Raw genomic sequence first — 26,763 nt, forward strand, 5'->3', positions numbered from 1 at the left:
AAGTTTGTGCGCCCGATGCACCGTGAGGCCGAACAAACGAAAACGTCAGAGTCTGGAGCAGAGAAAGGTTTAATGCAGGGCCAAGCAAGGAGAATGGGGTGGCTCATGCCCAAGAAAACCCCAAACCCCCTGAAGGGTTTCAGCAAAGCATATTTAAAAACCAGGTAAGGACAGGGGGCAGAGGAGAGTGGTGTGATCAGCTCGTGCACAATTCTCTGTGTTCATGATGGTCAAGTAGTTAATTTCTTCCCTTTGGTGATGGTTTGTAGCATCTGAAAATCTCAGGAAATAAAATGAGATACTATTACCTGAGTAGTTCAGAGAGGAGCTACAGCAGAGGATATGGGGGAGAGCTCTGTCCCAGGAGGACCCCGAGGGCCTGTTCGGTTACAATTATACACTTCTGTCATACATATTTCATATATATAGCTCCGTCCTATGGGTGCTAGCTCCGTCCTCCGGGTTCTGTTTTTCTGAAGAGTCCTGACTAATACAAGATTTATGAAATGTGATTTGTTCCAGGTCTCATTATAGTTACAGTTTCCATTCATGATCATCTCAGCTTGATTTGCTGAAGTCTGTCAACGTTCACATGAGATCAGGGGTCAGGGAACAAAGACAGGGAACAAAGACAAACTTTCTCTGGGCCACAAGTCCCAGAGTCACCAGTGAACCCTGTGGCTGGGGGACCATCCAAACCCACCTGCAAGGCGCAGGCAACACCCTCTCTCAATGAACCCCAGGAAAGCCCCTCTAGCAGACTTCGTCTGAGTGGGACCAACAGGGTGCTGAGGGCAGAGGACCACGTCTGGTCCCTCCACCAGCAATTGCCACTGAACCCTGGTCCAGTCACACTGAAGAGAACCTTGAACGCGTGTGTGAAGTGACACTCACTCTGATACTTGTAAAACAAATGAATGTAAGTCCATGAAAACTTGGCATCTAAAGGAACACTCTTAGGAATGCTATTTGTGGCTGGGGTCAGTGCTCTGAAGCCCCTGTAGAGAAAGCACCCCTGGTCAGTTCTTCCATAATATTACCCTTCATTTTTCATTCTTACTTATTACTTGCCAGCTTCCTACACGGGTCTGAAGTGGGCAAAGACTAATAGGAACACACTAGATACACTATTAAAAACCTGTTTCAAATTCAGAACGAAAGCCAATTAGGAGGATAAAAATACATCAAGCACCTCGAACTGGAGCCTCGCAATCTCACATCAAGAATCTCAAGAATACATTTTAACTGAATTTTACAAGACATGTCAAAACCTTGTGTGATAAATATTTATCCACACATCTGATGAGGAGGAACGTGGGGAAGCAAGGTCAGCCGGTGGCCCCCCGAATCACTTACAGCACATTTAAAAGACAAATGTGAATGTTTTTGTGTTCTCCTGAAGATTAAGTGTTAGCTCCAGAAGTCAGCCTAACAGGGCCATCCTCCTGCACTGCATTTGCAGACACAAACCAACTGCTACAAAGCGGGTGACTCCCCTGAAAGAAGATGCAAAGGTTTCTAAGCTATGAATTTGGAAAAAAAGAAATCTGTAATTCCCTAGATTCTAATTCACACTTTCTCCCTCTGGGAAAGAAGGGATGTTTCTCTGTCTGTTCTTTTCAGTTTCATTTCGCCAAGTAAGTACCACGGACATTATACCTTTTCAACGGAAAACTCAATGGAAATTTTATACTAGACAGGAATCGGTAAGCAAGACTCTACATTTAATTCATAAAAGACATCCAGGATAGTTTCTTTGAGCACATTTTCAGAGGGTAAACCAAATGGCTTAAATTAGTGATAGGAAAGGAAGAGACGTGAAACGGTGGCCCTGTGATGATGGGGACCGCAGACGGGACAGCTCCCAGAAGCACAGGGGGAGCAATTCTCTCCAGGGTCACTTCCATCTCCACCCACCTGTGGGGGTCTGATGGAGAGACCAGATCTCATTTATGGACCCCAGCAAAAAGCTGGCCTCAAATAGATGCTAGCTGAACAGAATTACTGAATAAGCTTGGAGACACTAAATACACACATACATATCACAGCATCTCCATAATCTCCCGTCCAGAGTCTCATTTGTTTGAACCTAAAACTGGCTGGAACGGGACAAGAGATCACATCTTTCAGGAATTCACTGCCTGTGGCCCAGACGGCTGGTGGGTACCAGCGCACAGACAGGACAGAAAGCGGATGGGTCATCCAGTATCGGGCTGTGACCAGCTTTGAGGAAGTGAGAAGAACTGTCTGCCCCACAGCCAGAGACAAGCCAGAGCAGACCTGATTAGCAAGCTCGCCATCACCGGGGTGTGGAAGGGAGGCACAGGACCAAGCACATCCAGTACAGGAAAAAAAAAAAAGTCAGGGCGGAAAACGGGAAGGGGGGAGGGAGACACTGTTTGTTCTTCACCTTCTGAAAAACTCCTTGTTGACCAGGTGAGGCCATAAGAAATCAAGATAAAGACACAGGATCTGGAAAATCACAGAGTTGGAGAGGCCAGAGGGGGCCTGAGGGACCTCAGTCAGCTGCTGCAGAGAATTTCCCAGGGCAAGGTGGTGGGGGTCCGGAAGCCTGGTCCCAACTCAGATCCACTGCTCATGGCCCCTCAGGTGCCAATGGCCTCCCCTGAGCCTGGATGAGGGGACGAGGGCTAAGCAGCCTCTCAGGTCCCTTTGCTCCGCCTGTCAATAACCCAATATTGCAATTTCCCACCACAGGTCCAAGGACAACCTGCCAAGCAGAACAGAGCAGGAGAGGAACAACCTCCCGGGTGGCCTTCTTGCCTTTCCGGCCACAACTTTGACAAAGAAAACCAACAGCGGACGCACTGGGCAAACACACTTACCACATGAGCTCGTCCGAGTGAGCCTGCCTGGGCAGAGTCCCGGCAGGGGCCGGGCCCTCACAGGCTGCCCGAGCTGCAGTACCAATGCCATGTACAGAAAGAAAGTCCAACGGCAACTCAGAGAGAAGAGCGGTCCTCCATGAGCACCTACCCGGCGGTACCGGGTCACAGCCACCTCCGGCACCTACGCAGCAGTTCTGAGTCTGCTTGTTGGGGCAAATCCTAAGACTGTGAGCTGCCCTGCAAGCACAATGAGTTACGTAACTCCAGGCAGCCCGGGCACCCTATCGGCTCATCTTGTTAAACCGCCCCAGACAGAAAATGACGCACCCAAAACTGTGATAGCCATAGGCTGGGGGGAAAGGGAGAGAGGGGAAACAGGACTCTGTGATGGGCATTTGGCTTTGCCTAAAAATTAAAGAGGAACAAAAAGCCTGCTGTTCGTCTCTGTGCTCCCTGGGAACTGGGGGTGGCGTGGATTTATCAGAGGCTGGATGCCAAGTGGTCTCCCAGGACTGCTCTTGGCAAAGCCCTCAGATTCCACATAGGCACTCGCAGGGAGATGCCAGGTCTCTCCCAGAAAGTTCTTTATTTTGTGTCTTCTTCTCCACGACCATCAGATAAGACTTTAACCTGAGTGTGTTCTGCATCGTCTGGCTGCCTAGCACCTTCAACGCGTAACAGCGTCTGTGTTTACCCTCCTATTTACCAAGTCACTGCCACACGTGACAGCACGGAGCTCTGTTTCTCAGCTGTCCTCCAGATGTCCCAGCGGAGAACCTCCAGGAACCACACCCACAGGCTTTGAAGTTTCAGCAATGCATTCTGCCATTGCTTTGCCCTGGGCTGTCACGTTCAAAGTGAAACTATTTTAACAGGCTAGATGTTTCCTAGATTTTGCTGGCACCAATCCCAGTGATTAGGTCACGTGTTTGGACAAATGAAGATGCAGGTGGGACACTGCCTTCTCTGAGAAGCCCTCCTGGTCTCCCCCATCCTCTCCCCTCCAAGACTCAGCCAGGCACCCTCCTTGGTGCTCTCCCGTGTGCCTATGCTTATCACTGTGCTAATCACACTGCACGGTCCATTTCCACTCACTCGTCGGTCTCCCCAAGTGGACTGTATTCCCGGTGGGTGGGGGAGCAGGTAATACATGCCCCAGGGTCATGACCTGGATGCAAGCCCTGCCCCTTAGAGCTCAGGGATCTTAGGCAGGAAGCTGAAACCTTTGTGACTTAGTCTCTTCACCTGTAAAAAAGGGACAAATAGTCCCTACTTCATGGGGAGGCAGTAATAATTAAATGATACAATTTATTCACTCAGCAAATGTTTACTGAGCCCTGGCCACATGCGGGCACCTTTCAGTCACTGGGATTCAGGAGTTCACAAAATCCTTGCCCTTGGGAAGTTTCTACTCTACTACAAACAAAATACCAACACATAGTAGTTCATGGCTAAGTCTGGGGAGAAAGCTAAAGCAGGAAGGGGAGACTGGGAAGGTAGGGGTGGGCCACTCTTTACGCAGGGGAGTCACAAAAGGGTTTTAAGGAAATGCCATCTGGAGAAAATGAAGGAGTCAGGGGGACATCTGGGGTTATGGTGATCCAGGTGCTGGAAGGCGGTGAGAACAAAGACTTTGAGGAGGGGTGGTCTGGGTGTGTCCAAGGATCAGCAAGGAGGCCGGTGGGCCGGCCTGGAGTGGGCTGAGAGGAGACAGGTCAAAGGGGCACGAAAAGCCCTGCCACTTAGGCCACAGTCAGAAGGGAGCCCGCTGGAGATTTGGAGCAGAAGAGTTAAACCACCTGACTTTGTATTTTAAAAGCCTCTCCTTCGGCTGGGCAGAGAACGGATGGCACAGGGGGCCAGCAGGGAGCCAAGAGGTCCAGTTAGGAGGCCACTCACTAATCTAGGCCTGAGATGAAGGTGGCCTGGGCCAGGGTAGTTCCTGTGGGGCTGGTGAGACCCAGTCAAATTCTGGACACGCTGCGAAGAGAGAGCCAAGAGACTGCCCAGCAAATTGGGTGGGAAAGAAATACACAGGTCATGAATGCCTCCCAGGTTCCGGCCTGGACAAATGGCAGGAGGGAAGTACCATTAAGAAAAACAGGAGATCACAAGGAAAGCAGGTGGAGGAGGAAATCAGGTGTTCATTTTTCACGTGAGTCTGAGTTGCTGGTCAGGCATCCAAATGAAAGGGTTGTACGTGGGGTTAGACTGCACGTCTGGCCTGCAGGGCAAAGGTCCAGTCTCAGGATAGGAACTGGAGAGAGGTCAGTGTGGAGGCAGATTCTGAATCCCAGAGCCTGGGTGAGATCCCTCAGGGCAAGGTGTACGCGGGAGAGGGCGTGGCTGAAGGGTTGAGTCATGGGGCCTCTGAGGTTCCCAGAGAGGAGAGGCAAAGCCAGCAAGGTCAGGACCCAAAGCCAAGCGAGGACCAGATCTCCAAGAAAGGAGGGGGCGGGGGTGGCAGTGTCAACTCCTGCTAAAAAGGCTAATGATGGACCTCTGGACTGAATGAGGCCATCAGCACCAGGGCACAGTGGAGACATGAGCCTGCTCGCCCTGGATGTGGGAGAGAACAGGAGAAAAAACGGAGTCAGCAAACTGAGGATCAGAGACATGGACACTGGTGGCCAGGAAAGCAGAGCAAAGAAGGATTCTTTTTAAGAAGGAAGGGATCGCAGCGTGTTTTTGTGCTAACAAGAAAGATGCACAAGTAAGAAGAAATGGATAACGTGGTAGAGAGACGGCAGGTTCCTCAAGTGTGTTTTTTGGGGGCGGGCAAGCAGGGCTGGGATTGGTGCACAAGTAGAGGGAGGGCCACTCGGGCTGGGACCCCTGGCATCTTGGTGTCCCTGCTACCCTTAACACAAGGGGGGGGGTCCATCTGCCTTGCTTAGCTGGTGAGAGAGAACAGTAAAAAGCTACTGAAAGCAAACCTGCATATTTTAAACTGTCACTGGGCATTATTTCCAACATGAGCACAAAAGCAAACAATGGAGGCAAGATGCGAACTGGGCCAACTTCGACCTGAACCCAACTGGACTTAACTCCGTGCTCTCTGCTGCTGTTCCACACAGCGTCCCAGACCATTCCCACTCAGAACCCTCTCTCGTGCTGGCTCCAAGTACTTGTCTCAGTGACCCCTTGAAGAAAAGAAACCAGCAAGAGCTCTGTTATAATGTGCCTGAACAGCAGATGCCGGTGCACGGGGTGGTGATCACCCTGTTCCCAGGACCCCAGGAAGGCCAGACTGACATAGGCAACTGTAAGAACTAATGTCTGCAAATCTTGACAGTGTAGAAGGGCATTTCAGGGAGTCCCCACTGTTGCGCTGCACAGCACCACTGTGTGTTACTTCCATTACACCTACCTTATGTCTGAAGAAACTGAGCCTCAGAGAGAGGGTCACGGGGCCAAACTACACTGAGAATCTCTATGGGCCAGGCATGCTGCTCGGGGTTCAATGTTCCAATCTTAAACCTTTACGACCATTCTATGAGGTACTGTCTTCATCTCAGACAGGTCGGTTCAGGAAGCAGGTCTCATGACCCCAAAGCTCAGACTCTTTGCATTTTGGTGGTCCCTCCCCACCCATATGACAGCACCCTTCCGTGGTCCTCACTGACTCCCTCCATCCCTGGCGGGGAGAGGCCCCCTTACCGGTGATGGTGCAGGCATCCCGGTACCCTCTGCATCTGGGAGCATCTTCCACAGCCTCGCTTACATAGAGCTCCTCAGGGATGCCCAGGCTGCAGGCTAGGACTGCATGGTTGCACGCCTCCGAAGGGGGCACAGGGTTGGCCAAAGTGTCGTCGTGCAGAGCTGTGGCGTCCAGCTTGGCAGGTTTCACGGGGAGGTGCCTACTGCCATCGGAGGCCCCGCTGCCGGAGTCTGGGGCAGTTGGGAGGACGGCCCCGGGGAGGTCTGGCACACCAGCAGGGGCTCCTTACAGGGAATCTGCGGGACAATCCAGAGAGAGGAGCACAGTTACTTAGAGTCTCTTAAAAAAAAAAAAAAACTAACAAGATCTTTGGAATGACAAGGGCTCTAGGAGGATGTCGGGGTTCAGACTGCAAATTCTGTTTCCTTCAAACCAAGGTGCTTCCAATCAAATTCCTCAGTTTCGATCAAAGAACTGCAGTGAAGTTTCATTCAACCAATCAGGTAACTAATACAGACCAAAATACAGAGCACATGGCTTCATTCACTAACTGAAACCCATTTGGAAGCATCTCTAAGCAAATAACCAGACTGGACCACAGCTAAAATGATGACACCTACTCTGAAACAGGCACGTCCAGGACACCTGGCAGCCACACCACGTGTGGGAAGAGCCGAGCATGAGCATCCTGTAGAACACACGCACACATGCAGCTATTTCTACAGGATTTATATCTGCTTTTGTTTGTACATTGAATTATGTGTGATGCAATGTTTCTCTTAAACCTTTTCCAAACACTGTACATTCTCAGCTCCCCAGGAGCTTTAAAGCATACCCCGACCCTAAGCTACAGCACGAAATTAGAGGACCAATCTAAGAATATGATGCAAACTACAGACCTTATGCCAAAAGAACACATGCGGTTTCGGGAAAGTCAGCCCATTCATAGGCTCTGGGGGAATCCAAGGACAACAGGTTTAGACCCTGGGGACTAGCAGGTTGGTCACTCCCTCTAGGGACCATTCCCGCAACATCAGTCTGACCCAGGATCCAGACTTTCACTTAAAATCTGGCTGGGACTAAAAGATACCTGCTGGGAAAGGGATGGTGCAGGACAGAGGCTACTGAGGACTCTACTCAGCTCCGGTAATAGCAAACCTCCATGCAAGGGATCTGTCCACACATTTCAAGAGATGCCACCACCTTAGACATTAACCTGCAGTTTAGCCCCAGCCCCTCTCCTCCCCGCTCACCTCCACACACTGCACAGATGGGGGCGTGCACACGTACACCCAGAAGTGTCAAACGCAAGCTTAATGAACAAGACAGGAAGCCTGAGAAACATTCTTTAGCAGGATGGTTCTCAAAGTGTGGCCTGGAAGCCCTGGGGTTCCCTGAGACCAGTTTAAAGGATCCGCAAGGTTAAAACGATTCTCTACGGTACTTTCATTCTCATTCTCTTATGGACACACAGTGGAGTGCTCCAGGGACCACGTGATGTGTGATGACGTCTTTGCTCCGAAGGTTAGTGAATCGAGTGTGTACTTCTGTATCCCTTGTGGTTTAAAATTTGCTGTTCTGATTTCTAATACAATATATATAAATCAATGTAACATATATGAACAAAAGTTCTTTGGGATCCTCAATAATTTTAAGGGGTCCTAGGACCAAAAGTTTGAGAATTATTATTGCTCTAGTATGTGATGTATTTACAGTTCTTTTTTTTTTTTATTGTTGAAGTATAGTTGTTTGACAACATTAGAGACAAATACCATATGATATCAATCTCTTACATGTAGAATCTAAAATATGATACAAATGAACTTATTTACAAAACAAATGGTCTCACAGACATAGGAGACAAACTTATGGTTACCAAAGGGGAAAGGGAGGAAGGGATAAATTAGAAGTTTAGTATTTTAAAAAATTAAAAAAAAAGAGAGTAAAGTTGACAGAGGTTTTACCCAACTTGGTGTAGTTAGTTCTGAAGGAAAACGACAGCCCTCAGTCTGTGACATTTTCCCTCAACAAGTCACTTACCAAGATACACTGAGTTCCCACTGTAAACGGTGATAAACTTCCTGCCCTCACTAGAATGAACACATAGACATAAAATGCAAAGGGGGTGAGGGAACCTGTGTATCCTTGGTGAAAAGTGAAAGATATAATGAGAGAGAAAAATGAGATTGTAACACCAGTGATTCAAGTCAGTAAGTACAGACAGATGGATAAGCTGCCTGGTAAGAAAAAGCCTGGAATTCGCAGACAAAACCATAAAGACATTCTGGGTAGCAGATGCCTCAGGGAGTGGACTTGAAGAACTTTCAGAAGGGAACCAATTAAGCCATTGTTATATGCAAGGTCTCCAGAAAGACATTGTCAGATATTTAAAGGCATAACATCTTCATCCTCCCTCTTAAGGAGCTCCAGGTACAGGGACCACACCTGGTGGGCTCTCACTGACGAACAGATCAAAATAAAGAACTCAGAGGTGAGGGAGACAAGCTGAAGTAGGCATGGCAGTGAAATTAAACCAAGGACATTTCCAATTGATGTCTATGTAATGCACATTATTTGCAAACCTGAAGCAAACAGCCCAAAAGAAGACAAATGGGCAAAGGATATTAAGATTCTCTCTCCTCCCCAAAAAAGAAATACATAAGCACATACACCAAATATTTTAAAGAACTTGAATCATGATCCCCTCAAAATTTCTTTATCAGACTGACAAAGATTTAAAAATTGTAACAACGCTCAGTTTAACAAGTTTTGAGCAACTCATAGTGGGGGGAGGGGTAATAAACTTGGAAGGACGGTCTTTCTAAACCCATGTAGCTCTTTGGCCCAGGGATGCATGGACCAAGGGTGGTTATCACCCAGAAAGGCTAAGAACGAGCTAACATGGAACAGAGAGGATGGAGCCAAACATGGTGCAGCCACAGACAAGTCAAGTCCGCAGCTGTGAAGAGGAAGTCTCAGAGCAGGTGCGAATTTACCAACGTGGAAGGATGCTCCACACAGAGAAATGGTAGAGAACACGGACTTCAAAAGGTTTGAAAATCCATTAACAGATCGAACCCTCACTTAAACCTTCTTTAGTCTGTAATGAGACACATTCTATACGATTCTTGTATAGAAGTTTTAAATACTTCCTCCTTTCGCAAAACGCCATTGTTCTACTGAAAACCAGGAAAATTGAATTCACGTCAATTTTTTTTTAGTTGAAATATAGCTATCATCTAACAATATTCTGTTATTTTCAGGTGTACTACGTAATGATTTGACATGTACATACATTACGAGATGATCACAACAGTAAGTCTAGTAACCATCTGTCCCCACCAATGTGGTTTTTTGTGGGGGGAGGTAATTAGGTCTTTTTTTTTTTTTTGGAGGAGGTACTGGGGATTGAACCCAGGATCTTGTGCATGCTAAGCATGTGCTCTACCACTTAAGCTATATATACCCTCCCCTCATTTTTTTAAATAAAAAGTCTAAAACAAAGATTTCTTAAAGAGGACTTCAACCATGGATTTTACAACTTTGGTTTTCAGTGTCTGTAAGTGAGGGAGTTGGCCTATTCCCCAATTACTAGCCCTAAATTTCTACTGTCCCTCTTCCTTGTATTTCTGCTTCAACTTACAGCTGTCATACACTGAACCCAGACACACTGTTATAAATGAATGGTTCAAGTAAGTCTAAGCACTTTTCTTAAAAAACAAATTTTAGAGACATCAGCACATGTTCACTCAAGCGACCATATTAAGTCCAAAGTCCACTTTTTACAGGTGGCAACTGGCAAAAAAGGCTTCAAAAGCTCGAGAGCCTGTCCCCTTTTTTAAAGTAGAACAGAACTACTCCAATTTATTTTTCTCATCTCAAATTTCAGTTAAAATAATTAAGCACCCAGGTGTGTGCCTACATATGCATTCCGTATCTGAGGTCCGTCATAGCTCATGATTTGTGAATTTTAATTCTCACCATATGGCTTCTTTGTCAAAACAGTATTTTGGTTTTATTGTGGTTAAAAAAAACACTGAAACATAAAATGTACCATCTTAACCATCTTTAAGTGTTCAGCTCAGTAGCCGTAAGTACCTTTGCACTGTCATCACCAGAAGTCTTGGCATCTCGCAGAACTGAAACTCTGTACCCATTAAACAGCAACTCTCCATTCCCTACTCCTGCCAGCCCCTGGCAACCACCAGGATATTTTTTCTATGAACTCACTACTCTAAGTGCCTCCTACGAGAAGAATCACACTGCACTTGTCCTTTCGTGACTGGCTTATTTCACTTCGCATAATGTCCTCGAGGTTAATCCATATTGCCACATGTCAGAATCTCATTAAGGCTACATAATATTCCACTCTTCTGAGAAATCCTTCTTAAAGTAAAAAGCTCACTCTTTAGCTCATGATATTTCTAGTGGGAGATAATCTAAATTTCTATTAATACAAGAACAGTTATAAATTATGGCACCTCTAAATCACCAACTTCTAGAAAGTGAGAAAATCCACACAAGGCAGTTACCTCCATGCCAGGCACACATCACATTCTCAAAATCATCATTATCACTGACAGTATCATTTCCAGATTCTCACAATCAGGCACCTTTTTTGGCTCTCCCACAATATTCATCTGCCACCATTTCCAACCCTGTTTCACAGTGAAACCTTTCACCATGTGGTACCTGGTCCCATTACACGGGTTTCACAGAGCGGCTTTTGGAGAAAGCTTCTCTGTATCTGGCCAACCTCCATGTTTCCATCATCCCTTGTGCAGGACTCATTCTCCCACAGGTTGTGAGGCCCTTGAAAGCATGGGTTGGCCCTGGCTCCTATTAGGTGCTAAGTAAACATTTGCAGAATAAACAACAATGACAAAAACAAGCAGTTTGGTCCAAATGACTTCGAGGATTTCCTGAAGCTAGGATGCTGTGGTTCTGTGATCCAGACAGGAAACAAAGAGTCGAATCTCCCAAATTACACACTGCTCATCTTGCAGGTTCACAGAAATCAATGGGGAAGTATTCCAAAGGTGTTTCAGGGATGCAGAGCACCCTGCCATGGTCTCTCCAAGACGGCTTCAACTGAATCTCACTTTATCCTTTCCAATATGGACCAATATTCACCAAATGTGATGTCAGGGTGTTAAACGTGTCAGATGACCAAATACAACAATTCAGGAACCAGGAAGCCTCCTTTAGAGAGTACTCAAAATCTGGGCAAATCCCTCACCCAGTTTCTAAAAGAGTCACAGCCACACCCTCTGGGGAGACCCAGGCACCACAGAGTGGAGGAGGGGTGACAACCTGGTGAACGGTCCTGTGGAGAACACTGTAATGATTCAATCCCCCCCAACAACTGTTGATCAGTGTTTTTATTCCTAACGCTGTTTTTTCCACTGCTAACTCAGGATCTCGAAGAGCTCAAGGATCAGAAATGAACAGAGCTAGGCATCAGATCAGACACACAGGAGGCAAGCGGCCACTGCAGGGGCTGGCAACCCAGCACCTGGCCCCAACAATGCCACAACATCGTTTGGGGGGATAGAGATGAGTTCCTGTAGGTCCCAAGCCTCTGTTTCCTTCTCTCTGTGGTAATAATACCCACGCCTCTCAGACTGGTACACAGATTACAGACACCGCCGATGCAGATGAGGTACCCAGCACAGTGCTAAGCACACAGCAAACACTCAAATTTTACACACTCTCAAACTGGTCACCTCCCCCTTAAAACCATTCACTTAATTTATCTAAGAGAAGAGACCCTGGCATGTTCCTAAATTTGTACAATTTCGGATACCAGTATTCAGTAAGGCAGTGCACATCTGTAAAATCTTAACAATATCAATTTTTATCGATCTCAGGGTGTGCGTCAGACAGTGTGCCCTGTGCTTTGGAAGCTGTGACTTCTACCACCTGCCACTGGGTCATCTCCCTCTTAGCTGGGTATTGTTATTGGCCCCATTTAACAGCTCATAACAAGAATGCTCAGAGAGGTTCAGTAATTTTCCAAAGGTCACACAACCAGCCAAAGGGGAAATCCAGGTCTGAACTGAGACAAGTAATGGGAATCCAATGGGAAAACAATCCTTGGCACCTGGTGATGGCCCCTCACCCTAAGGCACGCAGGCACCTCTGAGACTCCGCATGGGGTTCAGGAAGGAACACAACGGCCGCAGTCCTGGACGCTCTCTGGCTCCAGCCAACTGTGCCAACCAAGCAAAAGGCTCCTTTCAGGCAGAGGAAACAAAATGAGGCTTAAGCAATGTGAGAGCAGACGGCCCCGAGAGATGAAAGCTCCTCTGTCTCACTTTCTGGACTCTGCTTGGGGCGCCTGCGGGAAGGAGGGATTTTTCTTCGCAGAGGAGTGAGAAATTCTGCAACCTGGTCAATTTCTCAGCAAAAGAGGTGCCGGGAAAAGGAGGAGGAAGAGTACGCACGGAGGTGGCTTTGCATTCGAGCCAAGAGAGCTATCCTGCCTTGTGCCTGGGGCCCTTGGCCTGGGTCCCCTGCCTCACTCTTCCCCTCGACAACTCCAGCCCCAAGGATGGCGAAGGGTACTGGCCAGGCTGCTCAAGCCGAGTCCGGCTGGTTGCTGACAAAGCGCACGTTCCTGAGATTTCCTTCCACTCCAGCACGTGATTTTTGTGGCTGGGAACCTGAGCTAAAACCCTGAGAGCTGTGTGTCCCTGAAGGGATGGTGTCACACCTCTAGGCCTTAGCTGCCTCTTCTGAACAAGGGAAGGCCTGAATGAGCATCAATGAGCCAGCAGCCTTGCAGCTAAGCCAGGCCAGGAACCCCAAAAGTGGGCAGGTGGAACTTCAGAGAGTGGGGTGGGGCTGCTGCATCCAAGTAAGCCCTTCCCCCACTTCCCTGGTGCTGTTCAGTTTGAACGCTTTGCCACCCAAGTGCAGGTGACTTCTGGCAGGAGAGCCAAGGGAGACTGCGCAGACTGGCCTGCCCCCTGTGAACACAGACCACCTGCTTCCCAAGGGCTAACGGAGGAGCCTCCTCCAGGACAAACTCAGAGGCTGTCAGGAGAAAACCAGAAGAGAGCTTCGAGTTGGAGGCCCAACAGGTGACAAGGAGAAGCCAGTGCTGGGTGACCCTCCTCCGTGGCCAGCTAGGTGCCTGAGCTTTCAAGGTCTATGTTTTTAAGGCGCAGGCAGGCAATGTATCTGGGGATCAACTTACCGTCACAGTTCAGCAATTCTGAACAAACAGGACCCAGGAGAGCAAAAGTTTTCAAAAAGGGACAAACTTCACAGGGACCTTATCAGCCCTCTATTGCTGCTGTGACAAACTGCCACAAATTTAGTGGCTTGAAATAGCCACTTATCAAGTCAGTCTTAGAGGTTCCCAGTCCAACATGAGCCTTGCCGGGCTTCAACTCAGGTGTCAACAGGGCTCTGCTCCTTCCTGGAGCTCCCAGGAAGGACCTGTACGTATCCAGGCTTACTCAGGTTGTCAGCACAAATTAGCTGTTTGTGGATGCAGTACCGAGGTCCCCGTTTCCTTGCTGGCTGTCAGCTAGGGTCTTTGTTCCTATAGGCTGCCTGGGTCTCCCCTCATGCTTTCCATGGGCTCCCAGAGGCCTCTCTCTGGTCCCCGCACGTGGCCCCCACATCTCAGAGCCGACAACGATGTGCTGAATCCTTCACACACTTGGAATCTGTCTTCTCTTTCTGCCCCATCTTTTTGGCCTCCTATTCTGTCCTTTCCTGTTTTTAAGGGCTCATGTGATTACACACAATTTCCCTATCTTAAAGTCATGTGATCAATAACCTTAATTCCATCTGCAAAGTCCCCCTCATGACAGTACCTAGATTAGTGTTTGCCCGATTAACCAGGGCACAGAAATCTTGATGGACCAACTTGAGAATTTTGCCTCCCGTAAGAGCCACTGGTTCTAAAGGCACGGTACACCTTAGGAGCCCCAAGCCTAGTGAGAAGGCAAACCAGAGTCAGCCTATAGCCACCCAGACCCTTTCCACTCCAGAGGAAGATGATTTAGATCCAGTGATGGGCACCACAGAGGCTGGGTTTAGTCCCAGCTCAGCCATTGCCTACTGGCTTCCAGTCCTGGGTCAGGTTCCAAGATGTCTCATATACAAAATATGGGTAACAACAACAGGTTGTCAAGTTGCTGGAAGAAGCAGACACAATGAAAGCAGATGGCCTGCCAGGCCTAGGATGGCACCGCTGAGACTGAATCAAAAGTCTGGAAACCTGCCCTAGGGATCATAAGCATATAGCACCTGAAATACAAAGGAGGCATCTTTCAACACGTTGTTTCTATCTTAGGAATAATCACATAAGCCCAAGGAACGTGCAGGCTGTGGATGGCCCTAAAGGACATTTGGAATCGGGGTGAGCACTCCAGAATCCTGATACCTGCCTGAGGCCAACTCGCTCACAAAGGACCTTAACTAAGGTATGACCCGCACCAGTGTCCCCTCATTGTCTGGCCAGGGCCATTTGTTTTGTTGCATCTTAAACTACTTCTCCGAATAAACTGCTGCCCCGCTTAGACGGTGATAAAGCCAACATGTCCTTTTTTAGAGCGCAGGGAGCCCCAGCACTTGCATTCTTGCAGAACGAGCTACGCTTGGTAATTTACATGCATGATCTCACTTAAGGCTCACAACCTATAAAGTAGTATCACTATCTGCTTTTACAGGGGAGAAAACAGACTCAGAGAGATTAAGTAACTTGCCCAGGATTTGAACCTAGATTTGAACGGCTCCAACGATGTTGCTCTATTACAGTTGTGAGTATACTGTGCTTATGTGTTTAAAGTTCTTTGCAGTCTGGTGGAGAATCAGGCATTCCATGTGGTCCTTGAGCAATGATCGTTCTCCTGCATCTGTCCACTGTCTCTCCTAACACCCCTCTTGCCATAACAGGCTCAAAGGAACTCAAAGTGGGGACGCCACTGAGACCACTCAGGTCCGTATAAGAAATATGCACATACCAGAAAGCCCAAAGATGGATTCTGACCTCTGGGGCCATGCTGGGCTGGTGGACAGCTGATGGGTGACTATACAGGTCAGCTCCGTCACATCGCTCCCCACCCTCACCTGACTTTTCTGGCACTGCCATCAGTCCAGGCCAGCTCCTTAAATAATGGGACAAGGGGCTACATACTGGAAAATATCATGCAAGAATTGAACAGCTAGAGGAAGAGAGGAGCTGCAGTTTTGCAGCCACAGTGCCAGGCAGGAGAAAGAGCAGGGCCGCCCACAAGCAGCCACTGGCCCAGAAGGACGCTACAGCTCACTGCAGGCTTCCACACGCACAATGCCATTTGTCCCATAAAATAAACCTGCACCGCAGCTTGGTAGAACCGGTCTCATTTTGTGAGGTCAGGGGTGGGGAAAAGTTCAGTGCCTTGCTCAAAGTTTTATCTCCAATAATGGCAGACACAGGACTGGTAAGACTTTCTTATTTACTCAAAACTTTCCACTACCGTTACAGTGCTGCAAAGGGAAGGAGCATCTTGGGAGAGGGCAGTGTGAGTGTCTACAGAGAGGAAGAACATTTGGAAGGACACAGTACTGGCAACTTACAGCCAGAAAGTCAGAACTACATCGGGCGAACCAAAGGCACAGAAAAGGAGATACCCTGTGGTCTCAAGGACGGCTGTCATGGCCTTTTGTGACAACCTATGACAGCCCCTCCAGGTCCCTAGAAAAGGAGAGGCCAGGACAGCTGGAGACTAAGTCAGGCAGATGCTGTCAAGGTTTCCATTAGGATAACTTCAGGAAGAACTCGAGTGTGGAACAGGGGCTGCCCTTGTGTGCCCATCACGTGCGTCTGTCTGTGTGTCTGTCCTCCCCTGCCCTCTCCTCCCCACCTTCTCATGCCCAGGCACACAAAGACACACACACGAACACCCACATACACAGGGGAAATAAATGCCATTCTTAAGGCTACACCACTCTCTTAGCTCTCAAGGTGAACCTGCCCCTCCCCCTAATTTTTTCTTAAATCAAGAAGCACTCAAAGAAAATTTCTGTAACTCAAGGCAACTGGAGAAAAATGACACAGACCCAGCTTAGTCCCATAACTCAGCCTTCTCTTCTCTAAACTGTGCTGAAGACCGAAGCAAACCCACCAACACAAGGCACTGGCCCCAGCAGATGCCTCAGAAGGAAGGACAAATCCATTTAATCCATCAGGTCTCCTGAATGAAAACTACTGTCAGGTGACCAGATTCCCCAGTTTCCAAAAATAATTCTGCTGCAACAGAGAGAACAGAAGTGCCCAGCCACGCTGCTTTCTGCGAGCCCGGCCCCGTCTCCCAGAATAAGGAAGAAAAGAGAATAAAAAGAAAGCGCGCGCTGACAGCCTTATGTAACAGTCCCCATCCCCAGGCTGGCAGCAGCAGATTTATAATGAGCCAGAAATAGCTCTCTCCCCAGGGAAAGGAGACCAGGCTGGAAGGCTGAGCTGCAGGGCCTCCTGACAGCCTGCCTCTCCTTTCACCCCCAGCAGAACCTCCATGTGTCTCCCAGTCCAAGTTCAGTGAGAGCAGCTGGCACAGCCCCAGTGCAGACATGTGTCACCTAAGAGACTGAAAAAACCAGACAAGACCTTCAGGGAGCACTGTCTCCCAAGCCTGGGGAGGAACGGTAACTATAGTACGTTACTCTGCAGAGGGGCCCCCAGCACGCCAGGCCTGCTTTGTGCTCCCAGACCAAGTAAGGACAAACAGTGGCCTTTGGACATTTCATCCTGCTGGCCAGGGAGTGTGGGGCCAGCCTGGCGGGCAGCAGGCAGGCTGGAGGCGGTTCTTGGTGGAGCATCTCAGCAGTATGCTCCCTGCCCCACTTCTAAACCGCATCAGAAAATCCGGACCTGCAGCCGAGTCCGGTCCACATTCCCAGGTCCGGGGAGGAATTCTGGAGGCTGGCCAAAGCTGGGCACGGTGACAGGAGCGGTAACCTCACCCCAAATCCCTGTCAGGTGGCTTGCTGGAAATCTCTGTGATTCCAAGCTGCTACACTGTTGTTCTTAAGAGGAAAACTTTCCCTCAGAAAACCCAGATGTCCTAAATGAGGAAGCCCTGCAGCCCCCACTGCGTGTGGTGTCACTTTAAAGGTGGGGGAGGTCTCTGGGGAGCAAGAAACAGGGCGGGGGGGAGAGAGTTGGGATCCATGGGGAAGGCAAGTGCCTAAGGCCTGAGTTAGTAATAAATCTCGCCCGACCAGAACAGCAGCTGCAAAGCTGTCACGCTGTAGGATAAAGTTAATATAATAACCAGAGAAAGAGAAAAAAATGTGACAATGAGTGTGTATATGTTCATGAATAACTGAAAAATTGTGCTGAACACTGGAATTTGACACAACATTGTAAAATGATTATAAATCAATAAAAAATGTTAAAAAAAAAAATAACCAGAGAAAGAAGCCCAGGAATGTGGGGTGACGGCGGCAGATCTAGAAAGGAGAAGACAACAGTTCTCTGTACTTGACGCCTCCTCGGGTCCCAGCTTTTACAGTCACTCCTCAGGTGGAGTCTGGCTTTTAAAAAATCATAACGACTCCAACAACGGAAAGAACACAATGGCTCCCTGTCCTGCAGTGACTGTGAGCCCTGGCGAGACCCGAGTGCGTGACCGCAGGGAACGCTGACCCAAAACTCACAGCAGCCTGCGGGCCCGCATCACGGCCCTCCTCCAGCTTCCGAGGGGGAAGCCGGGGCTGGAAGCAACTCCTCACAACCCCAGGAACACAGAGGTGGGGCTGGTGCTGAACCCAAGTGTGTTTAAGACCTAGCAGACAGCAACCACGCCAATAAATACGTAAAGTCAGCATCAACTTAGTTCATGGTATTCTTTTACCACTTAGGTAGATCTGAAACTTTTCAAAAACAGTTGGGACATAAAAAGAAAAAAAGACAAATATAAGGTCACTTATATGTGGAATCTAAAAAGAAAGATACAATTTTAAAGAATATGAAAACAAATATATGCATATACATGCATGACTGGGACATTATGCTGTATACCAGAGATTGACACATGGTAATTGACTACTTCAATAAAAAAATAATTTTTTAAAAAAATTTTTAAAAAAAGAAAAGATACAAATTTTATTTACAAACCAGAAAGAGACTCACGGACATAGAAAAACTATGGTTATGGGGTGGGGGCAGTGGATAGAGAGGGAGTTTGGGACTGACAGACACACACAACTATATATAAAAAAGATAAACAACAAGGACCTACTGTACAGCACAGGGAACTATATTCAGTTTCTTGTAATAAGCTGTAATGGAAAAGAATCTGAAAAATATATATATGTATGTATATGTATAACTGAATCGCTTTGCTGTACACCTGAAACTAACAATGTAAATCAACTACATTTCAATATAAATAAGAAAAAAAAAAAAAAGAGTTGGGACCTAAAAAGTGCAGCCCTACATGGAAAAAAAATTAAGATTATAAGATAATGTCAATTTCAAGACAAATGCATTCAAAGAAATCATGAAGCCCATTTTACACTGAAAAATGTTTAAATCCCCAATTAAAATGCTCATGTAGGAATCATTACAAGAGAAAATTCATTATCAGCTTTCAGGAGAAAAATCACAAGTAATCAGAGAAATGAAAATGAAAACAAGTATGAGGTACTATCTTGTTATCTATCCAACCTGCACACTTTTTTTTTTCTCTAGTTAATAACCTCTGCTGCTCTTAGTGTGGGTAACAAGATCGCTCACATCTGGGACTGTGCGTTGATATCAATTCACGTCTACAACTACTTCCAAAGGAAAAATCATAACTATGTATAGAGATTGAACTTCCCTCTTTTGGCACTGCTTAGCAGTACAAAACCAGAAAATGAAAAGGTCTAATAATACGGATTTCAAGGAAATAAAGCATGATCCATCCATATAAACAGGTCTATACACCTGTCACCACAGCACCATTTCCTTCTTTTTTAATTGAAGAATCGTTGATTTACAATGTTGTGTTAGTTTCAAGGGCACAGCAAAGTGATTCAGTTATATACATACATATATAATATATAGGTTATTACAAGATACTGAATATAGTTCCCTATGCTGTACAGGTCTTTGTTGTTTATACATTTTATGTAAAGTAGTATGTGTCTGTTCCCAAACAAAATCTGTCCATCTCCCCCCTTCCCCTTTGGAAACAGTAAGTTTATTTTCCAGGTCTGTAGGTCTATTTCAGTTTTGTAAATAAGTTCATTTGTGTCATTTTCTTAGATTTCACATATAAGTGATATTATACAGTATTTATCTTTCTCTATCTGACTTACTTCACTTAGCATGATAACCTCTAGGTCCATCCAAGTTGCTGCAAATGGCATTATTTCATTCTTTTTATGGTTGAGTAATATTTCATTACACACACACACACACACACACGTATATACCACATCTTCTTTATCCAGTCATTTGTAGATGGACACTTAGGTTACTTCCATGTCTTGGCTTCTGTAAATCGTGCTATGAACATTGGGGCACATGTACCATTTCTAATGATGCTGCAGAAAAACCCACAGAAGCCAAGAAAAGGTGCTTGGGATATGCTGAATAGGACAAAGGTAGGGCACAAAATGGGGCACAGAATATAGCGTCTGTTTTAATAAAAATGAGACACACACAAAAATAATTAAAGATAATTTCAATAATTTCATCTTGGCAGGCATCCTTTCCCCACCCACAGAATCACACCCAATGGTCTTGTAACCCTTCCTTATCAGGTCCTTGGTTGTCCCCCAGCCTGAATCCAGCCCTTACCTCTTCATGGTGGGGTCTGCTTCTGTACCACTGCACCATCCCACATGTTTGAACAGCCTGGATGTCAGCACATTTGCTCACCATGGCCACACAGGCACAAATGCATTTCCTAAAACACGTCCACTACAAGCTCAACCCCGTGGGGACAGAAGGACACTGTCACTTTAGTCTCTATGGGATGTTGAGCAAGTTGCAATCAGTTAACTACTATAAGCCTCAGTTTTCTCATCTCTAAAATGGGAAGTAATAATAGTACCTAACAGTGCAGGGCTCTCATGAGGATTAAAGGAGCTAATACACTAAAGTAAAATGCACTCTAAGGGCTCAGTAAATGCTCAGTAAACAACAGCCTAGCTCAAACCTGAGAATACTCTCCAGAAGAGAGGGTTAACCTGTTGGGGAAACGGGGACCCTATTTCAACAGGCATTTTCCTACCATCAGGCTACATAAAAAGTCCAAGCGCACATGATGTATAGCCCATGCCTCATACAGTATGGGCAGAAACTGAGTAAAACAGACTCGTGTCTGTCTGTCTTGTTCACTGTTCTGTCCCAGTGCCTGTGAAAGCTCGGGTATAGAATGAATTAAATGACTCACCCTTTATGGTCAAGCCCACTGAACACAACCAGCCCAACTGTTCTGTCTTAACCACAACTACACAATAGTTCATCACAGCTGCAGTGACTATCAAGTACAACGGATTCCACTGAGTCATCTGTCCTATGAGGAAGTGAGAAGGACATGTTTGAGGGGCTTCCTGAGTGAGACAAGTACCATCAACTCATGGCCAACTTCTGAGATTAACTCGCAAAACTTGAAAGGGGGGGATCTCATCTAAGCATCAGAGGAGGACAGGAAGTTTTTGTTTTAAATTGTGTTTTGAATAAAGCTTCATTTCTATTTCCATATCAGCTTCTCAGCGTGCACTGACCGACAGTGAGATCACAGCCCTGTGTTTTTGAAAACAGATTCCGCCGCTATGGAAACAGAAGTTGTCGCTGTATTCTGACTTTACTGTTGGATCAAGTGAGAAGAAACATCTCCACTCGGACATGGCTCCTTAGCTACACGTAAGGTTCTTTTTAATAAAATGTGCTTAACAGTAATCAATAAATCAAAGCCCTTCAGTTCTTAATTCTCTAGACAAACTGAACTACACAAAAGTGCCTTCAGCTAATGATTCATGCTTCAGGTACACACGTAGTGAAAAAGTGTCCCATTCTGCATTTTATTAATTCTAAATAATTCCCTAAGAGGCAAGTGAGTTCATTTGGTCTACATTCAAAATCAGATTCTACCAGGGGGAAAGGGTGGGGGTGGGGTGGAGGGATAAACTGGGAGTTTGGGATTTGCAGATACTAACTATTATACACAAAATAGGTGTAAATGACAAGGTCCTACTGTAGAGCACAGGGAACTATATTCAGTATCTTATAGTAACCTATAATGAAAAAGACTATGAAAAGGAATATATGTATGTATATGCATGACTGAAACATTGTGCTGCACACCAGAAATTGACACAACACTGTAAACCGACTATACTTCAATTTAAAAATTTTTTTAAAAAGTCAGATTCTAGACTCACAGCAGCTTAATGTCAAAGAACAAATTCTCTACAAAGCACTAATGCAGGCACGTGGAAAGGACGAGAAAGAAATGGGAAACTTAGCTCAATTTTTATCCTCCACTTTTAGGAACTTATCCAAAGCAGACCTCGGGATTACTCAAGCAGCACAAGTAATTAGGAATGCGTGGTATTGAAAGAAGCCACAAGTCCCTACATGAGTTATCCCAGGAAGCAGTGAGGTCAGAGACCAGAGCCACCGAGGCTGAAGCACATCTTTTTCCCCCAGAACAAGGCCCCCCAATTAGTCTTTCTGACTGAAATGAACAGGGCCGTTACTAGGGAACAGGTCAAAACAGCCATGTACACACTGAGTGAACGCTGACAGCCCGCCCTTCAGTCTCAGCGCTCCGAGGGATAGTAAGACCCCCCTAGGACGAGGGGCCATGGTAAGCACAAGGCATGGGGGCGACAGCAACACAGGAAGTGAAAGGAGGAAACACCAGCTAACTGGACGGCGGGGGCAGGGAGGACTGAGTCATCCCCAAACAAAAGAGGACTGGCGCCTCACTGGTCCCCACCAGACACTGCCCCTGAGGGTGCCAAAAGCGGGAGGCCCCACAGAGGCACCACTTCTGACTGTTGGGGACCTTGCTCAGAAGGACCAATAGCCCATGCAGCTTTAATTAGCAAGATGAGCTCTCTCCACAGCATCTCTCCACGGCCTTGGTGGGTCTACCATGCCTCACAGCTTCCTCTTCACAACTGAAAGTTGAACAGCAGACCCAGCTAAGACAGCTTGCTCACAGCTTCAAAACTATACCACATGGCCTCTAGGAAGACTGATGGGGTCACCTTTTTACAACTGTTACGCTTTGCCAACACTGTTTTTAATTGTTGAACTAATTGCCAAGACTTAAATATCATAAATTTTCACATTTAAAAAAAATCTAGATTTCTCAGCCTCTCTTGATAAATTCAAAGGTCTGGCAACTTCAGCCTCATATTTTGAGATGATGCCAAGAAGCAACACTTGGTCAGGAGCTAGAAAGCAGCTGCCCTCCAATTTGCTGCAGTCCCCACCACCCCCTAATGCCTGTTATCCAGCCGGGCTCATCCCTGTGTGTTACCCACATGGTCTCTAATAGTATGTCATATAGGGAAAAAAGGCAATGTTCCAGAATAGGTTTGTTGCCACTAATACAGAGTGACTCCAGTCTTGGCAGGTACATCAATGTCACTCTGCAAAATTCCAATTAAAAAGAATCTCTAGAAGGGAAATCGGTTTTAGATTAAGCTTTGGTTAGCTTATTATTTACACTTACAATTGTGACATATAACCCAACATTAAAAGTTTTTAAAGAAATCCTTAAACTTCACGTAATGAAAATTTTCTCCAACAAATTCTACTGTTGAATTCAGTAGAGAATTCTACTAGAATTCAGGAGAATTCAATTAGACCTTCAAAGATGAAATGATCCCAATTACACTTCAATTGTTCTAGAGCATAGGAAATGAAAAAAATCCATTTCTTTTTATGAGCAAATGTAATACCGACAAGTAAACCAGATGAATACAGCACAAAAATGTAAACTAGAAACTAATCTCATTCATGAATTGCAACAAAAAATTTAATATAACATGAGCAAGAAGATTCACCACCACATTAACACACACACACACACATCATGGGACCTATTCCAGGTATCTAAGACTAGTTCAACATTTAAAAATCCATTAATATAATCCACATATTACTAGATCTAAGGAGAAAAAATACGATCCTCTCCAAAATTACTAAAAAACACTTTACTAAAATTCAACAACCTACTCCTATTAAAAACATTCCATAGAATGGGAACTGATGGATACTGCCTTAACATGAATAAACACACCACACAGTCCTAAGGCCAACATCTTACTTCACGTGGAAATGCTAGCAGCATTCTCCGTGAGGTTAGGAACAAGATTCCATCTCCACTTCTCCACTATCACCACGACTATGGAGCAGTATGTTGGGGGTATTAGCTAATATAATTAGACAAAAGAAAACAATCAGTGGCATAAGAATGGGGAAAGAAACAAAACGGTGTTTTTGCTGACATGATCATGTGTCTGGAAAACCCAAGAGAAACAATAACATAACAAACCCAAACAAGAAAGGAACTCAGTAGAGTAGCAGGACATAGTAGACAAAAATCAACAGCCTTCCTCTCCCTGAACAATAACCAGTTAGAAGACACAATGGAAGATAAAATTCTATATATGACCACAAAATAAAGCACTCAGAAATAAACTGAACAAGAAATATGTAAGATGTTGGAAAATATATTTTTTAATCACACACAGTTACTCATTATGACATCAACTATAAAATACTGGAATCAAGTTCCATGATTATATACCTGAGTCTGTTCCAAACAAGGGAATACTACTCAGCAGTAAAACAAACAAAAAACTATCAGGAGAGTCTCCATTAACTGATTCTAGAACAGTGGAATACACTGTTAAGTGAAAAAGAAAGGTATAAAAACATTACTATTTTCTCTACAAGGAAGCAGCAGAAATAATCACACATAAGTAGCTATTTATTTTTACAAAAAGAAACACAGGATAAACCAGCAACTGGAAATGGATTACCTTTGAGGGTAGGAATAGAGTGAAAGAATTAAGAAGGTAATGAGCCGGGGGGTGGGTACAGCTCAGTGGCAGAGTGCGTGCTTATTAGCATGCATGAGGTCCTGGGTTCGATCCACAGTACCTCCATTAAAAATAAAGAAGTAAATTTAAATTAACGTAAAAAAAAAAAAAAAGGCAAGGGGCCACCTTGGGCTACAGTTTTTCCTACACCTTGGACTCTGGATCATGTTAATGTTTTACATAAACTAAAAATTAAATTAAGCTGATGAAGATGGAGACTCTAATAGAACATTTAAACAGAAAGAAATGAACATAACCACAGAGCAAACAGTAACAACCTTAGTAACTTTAGTGCTCTGAAGTGCGTACAGAGTATGGTGTGCGAGAATCACCATACTCTGTGATTCTCGCACACCATACTCTGTACACACTCAATGAAATACGTTCTAAGGTCAAAAAGAACTGCAAAAAGTAAACCTTGAATTTAGCATGTCTGTTGTTGGTAGTGGTATGACTACAGCCAATATTTAAGTTATTCACAATGTGTGAATTTATTAGTGTTGTTTATAACAAGGTTTTGGGGTTGTTCAGTTGGAAGGGCAAGGGAGGCATTTTTGGCAGAAGGCACAAGAAAACCCTAAAAAGGTTCAACGTGGGTGGAACTTAAGATTCAAGGGGTAGAGCCAGAGAGGCAGGGGCAGATGTAGGCGGCTTCAGCACACAGCTCAGCAGCCCTTCCTCACACTGTAACCTATGTAATTGTACACTAACGTGGCCCTGGCCTTGTATCCCGTGCTAAAAAGAGCTTGGCCTTTGTCCAGTAGGCAAATAATCCACCACAGCAGACATTCTCTTAGCTACAAAGTTCACCCGAGATGCTCAGTGAGTTAAAGGAAACCATGGGCTTTGATATCAGAGAGCTTCCCAGCCCAGGAGGCAGGAATACTCAGTACAAACAAGCAACACCGACTCAGATCTGCAGAAAAGGCACGTTTCAAATCCCATTCCAGTGTTTCCACAATTCTGTGACCTCGGATTAGAATCAGACAGTATCAAAGTGAATGGCTACTACACCCACTGAAAATATCCCCTTAACACGCTAAGACAGAATCAATTCATAGCTCATTTTCAGAAAAGCTTTTTTAATTTCCAAGAAGACTAGCACAGATATTTTAACTTCAGTATTTAAGGACACATTCTGTAAACTGCTTAAAATGTTTATGTTTCACTTACTTTTCCATGATAAGGTCATAATAAAGCAAGATTCACTCTCTTCTTATTAGGCTAGAATCACAGGGCAGCTTCCCAGATTCCAGATGACATCATCTTCAAGAGTTCTTAGGAATTACATTTGGGGAACTCAGCGAGTTCAGAAAACTGTTTCACAATTCAAAGTCTTCCTGCACTGACTTGGAGAATTCACATTTTTGTGACATGTCATTCATTACCACCCAATCCAGAAGGCTTCTGTGGCACGTCCCCCAGGTCCTATCTCACCTTGGTCTTGGGGTGTTTCAGTTATCTACCGTCATACAGCAGACCACCCCAAAGTGTAGCTGCCAAAAACAACGTTTGGTTATCTCATTTCTGCGGGTGGGGCAGAGGCTCAGCTGGGTGGTCCTTCTTCTGGTCTCAACTGGGGTCTCTCAGGAAGCTACACAGATGATAACAAGGGCTGAAGCATTTCAGTGAGTTCCCTCACATGTCTAGCAGCCGGGCAGGGAAGGCTGGAAGACGGGGACCTCTCTCTCACGTGGAGACATGTCATTTCCACATGGCTACTTGGGCTTCTCCAAAGATGGCTGGACCCCAAGAGGGAGTGTTCAAAGTACGAGGCGGGAATCGCAGATCTCTTTAGACGCGGTCTTGAGAGTTACACAGTGTCACTTCTGCTACATCTATTGGTAACAGTAAGTCCCAAGGCCTCTCCAGAGTCAAGCAAAAAGATACAAACCCCACCTCTCCACAGCACAGTGGCCAGAATCCGCGACCCAGCCTATGACAAGGCAGCATCATCCCCCTCAGACAGTGAGGCACAGCTGTGCTGACCCCGCCTGCTTTCTCCTTGTTCACCTGTTGGTTCACACACACCCTTTGAAAAAGAGCAAGAACTCAGCCCACCAAGGCCTTCCTGGAAGCAAAGCCTGAAAACAAAAACAACCCGAATGCTTCTCTAGCCATGGTCAGGCACAGGGGCTGCAAACTTTTTCTGTAAAGGGCAAGAGATTAAGTATCTCAGGTTTCAAGAGCAATGTGGTC

The 26,763-nt window shown here is 45.9% G+C and overlaps 2 protein-coding genes across 14 annotated transcripts in view; both read right to left on the bottom strand.

Moving 5' to 3' along the window:
- TRAK1 (trafficking kinesin protein 1) overlaps positions 1-6,648 on the bottom strand; it is a 116,194-nt gene extending 109,546 nt beyond the window's left edge. For 6 of the 13 annotated variants that reach the window (XM_032459138.1, XM_032459151.1, XM_032459148.1 and 3 more), the window contains exon 1: positions 2,847-3,074. In XM_032459138.1, the coding sequence (XP_032315029.1) occupies positions 2,847-2,937 (91 nt within the window). In that variant the 5' untranslated portion in view covers positions 2,938-3,074. Of the gene's footprint in view, positions 1-2,846; positions 3,078-6,509 lie in introns of those variants that run through there. The other 7 variants (XM_032459136.1, XM_032459135.1, XM_032459147.1 and 4 more) reach the window with 4 other exon arrangements.
- Positions 6,649-6,663: 15 nt separating this feature from the next.
- Positions 6,664-26,763, bottom strand: part of LOC116657037 (skin secretory protein xP2-like) — a 61,020-nt gene continuing 40,920 nt past the window's right edge. The window contains exon 3 of the mRNA XM_032458013.1: positions 6,664-6,806. Coding sequence (XP_032313904.1) covers positions 6,696-6,806 — 111 coding nt within the window. The 3' untranslated portion in view covers positions 6,664-6,695. The remainder of the gene's footprint in view (positions 6,807-26,763) is intronic.

This window comes from Camelus ferus, chromosome 17 (assembly GCF_009834535.1).
Source record: "Camelus ferus isolate YT-003-E chromosome 17, BCGSAC_Cfer_1.0, whole genome shotgun sequence".
Lineage (NCBI taxonomy): Eukaryota > Metazoa > Chordata > Mammalia > Artiodactyla > Camelidae > Camelus > Camelus ferus.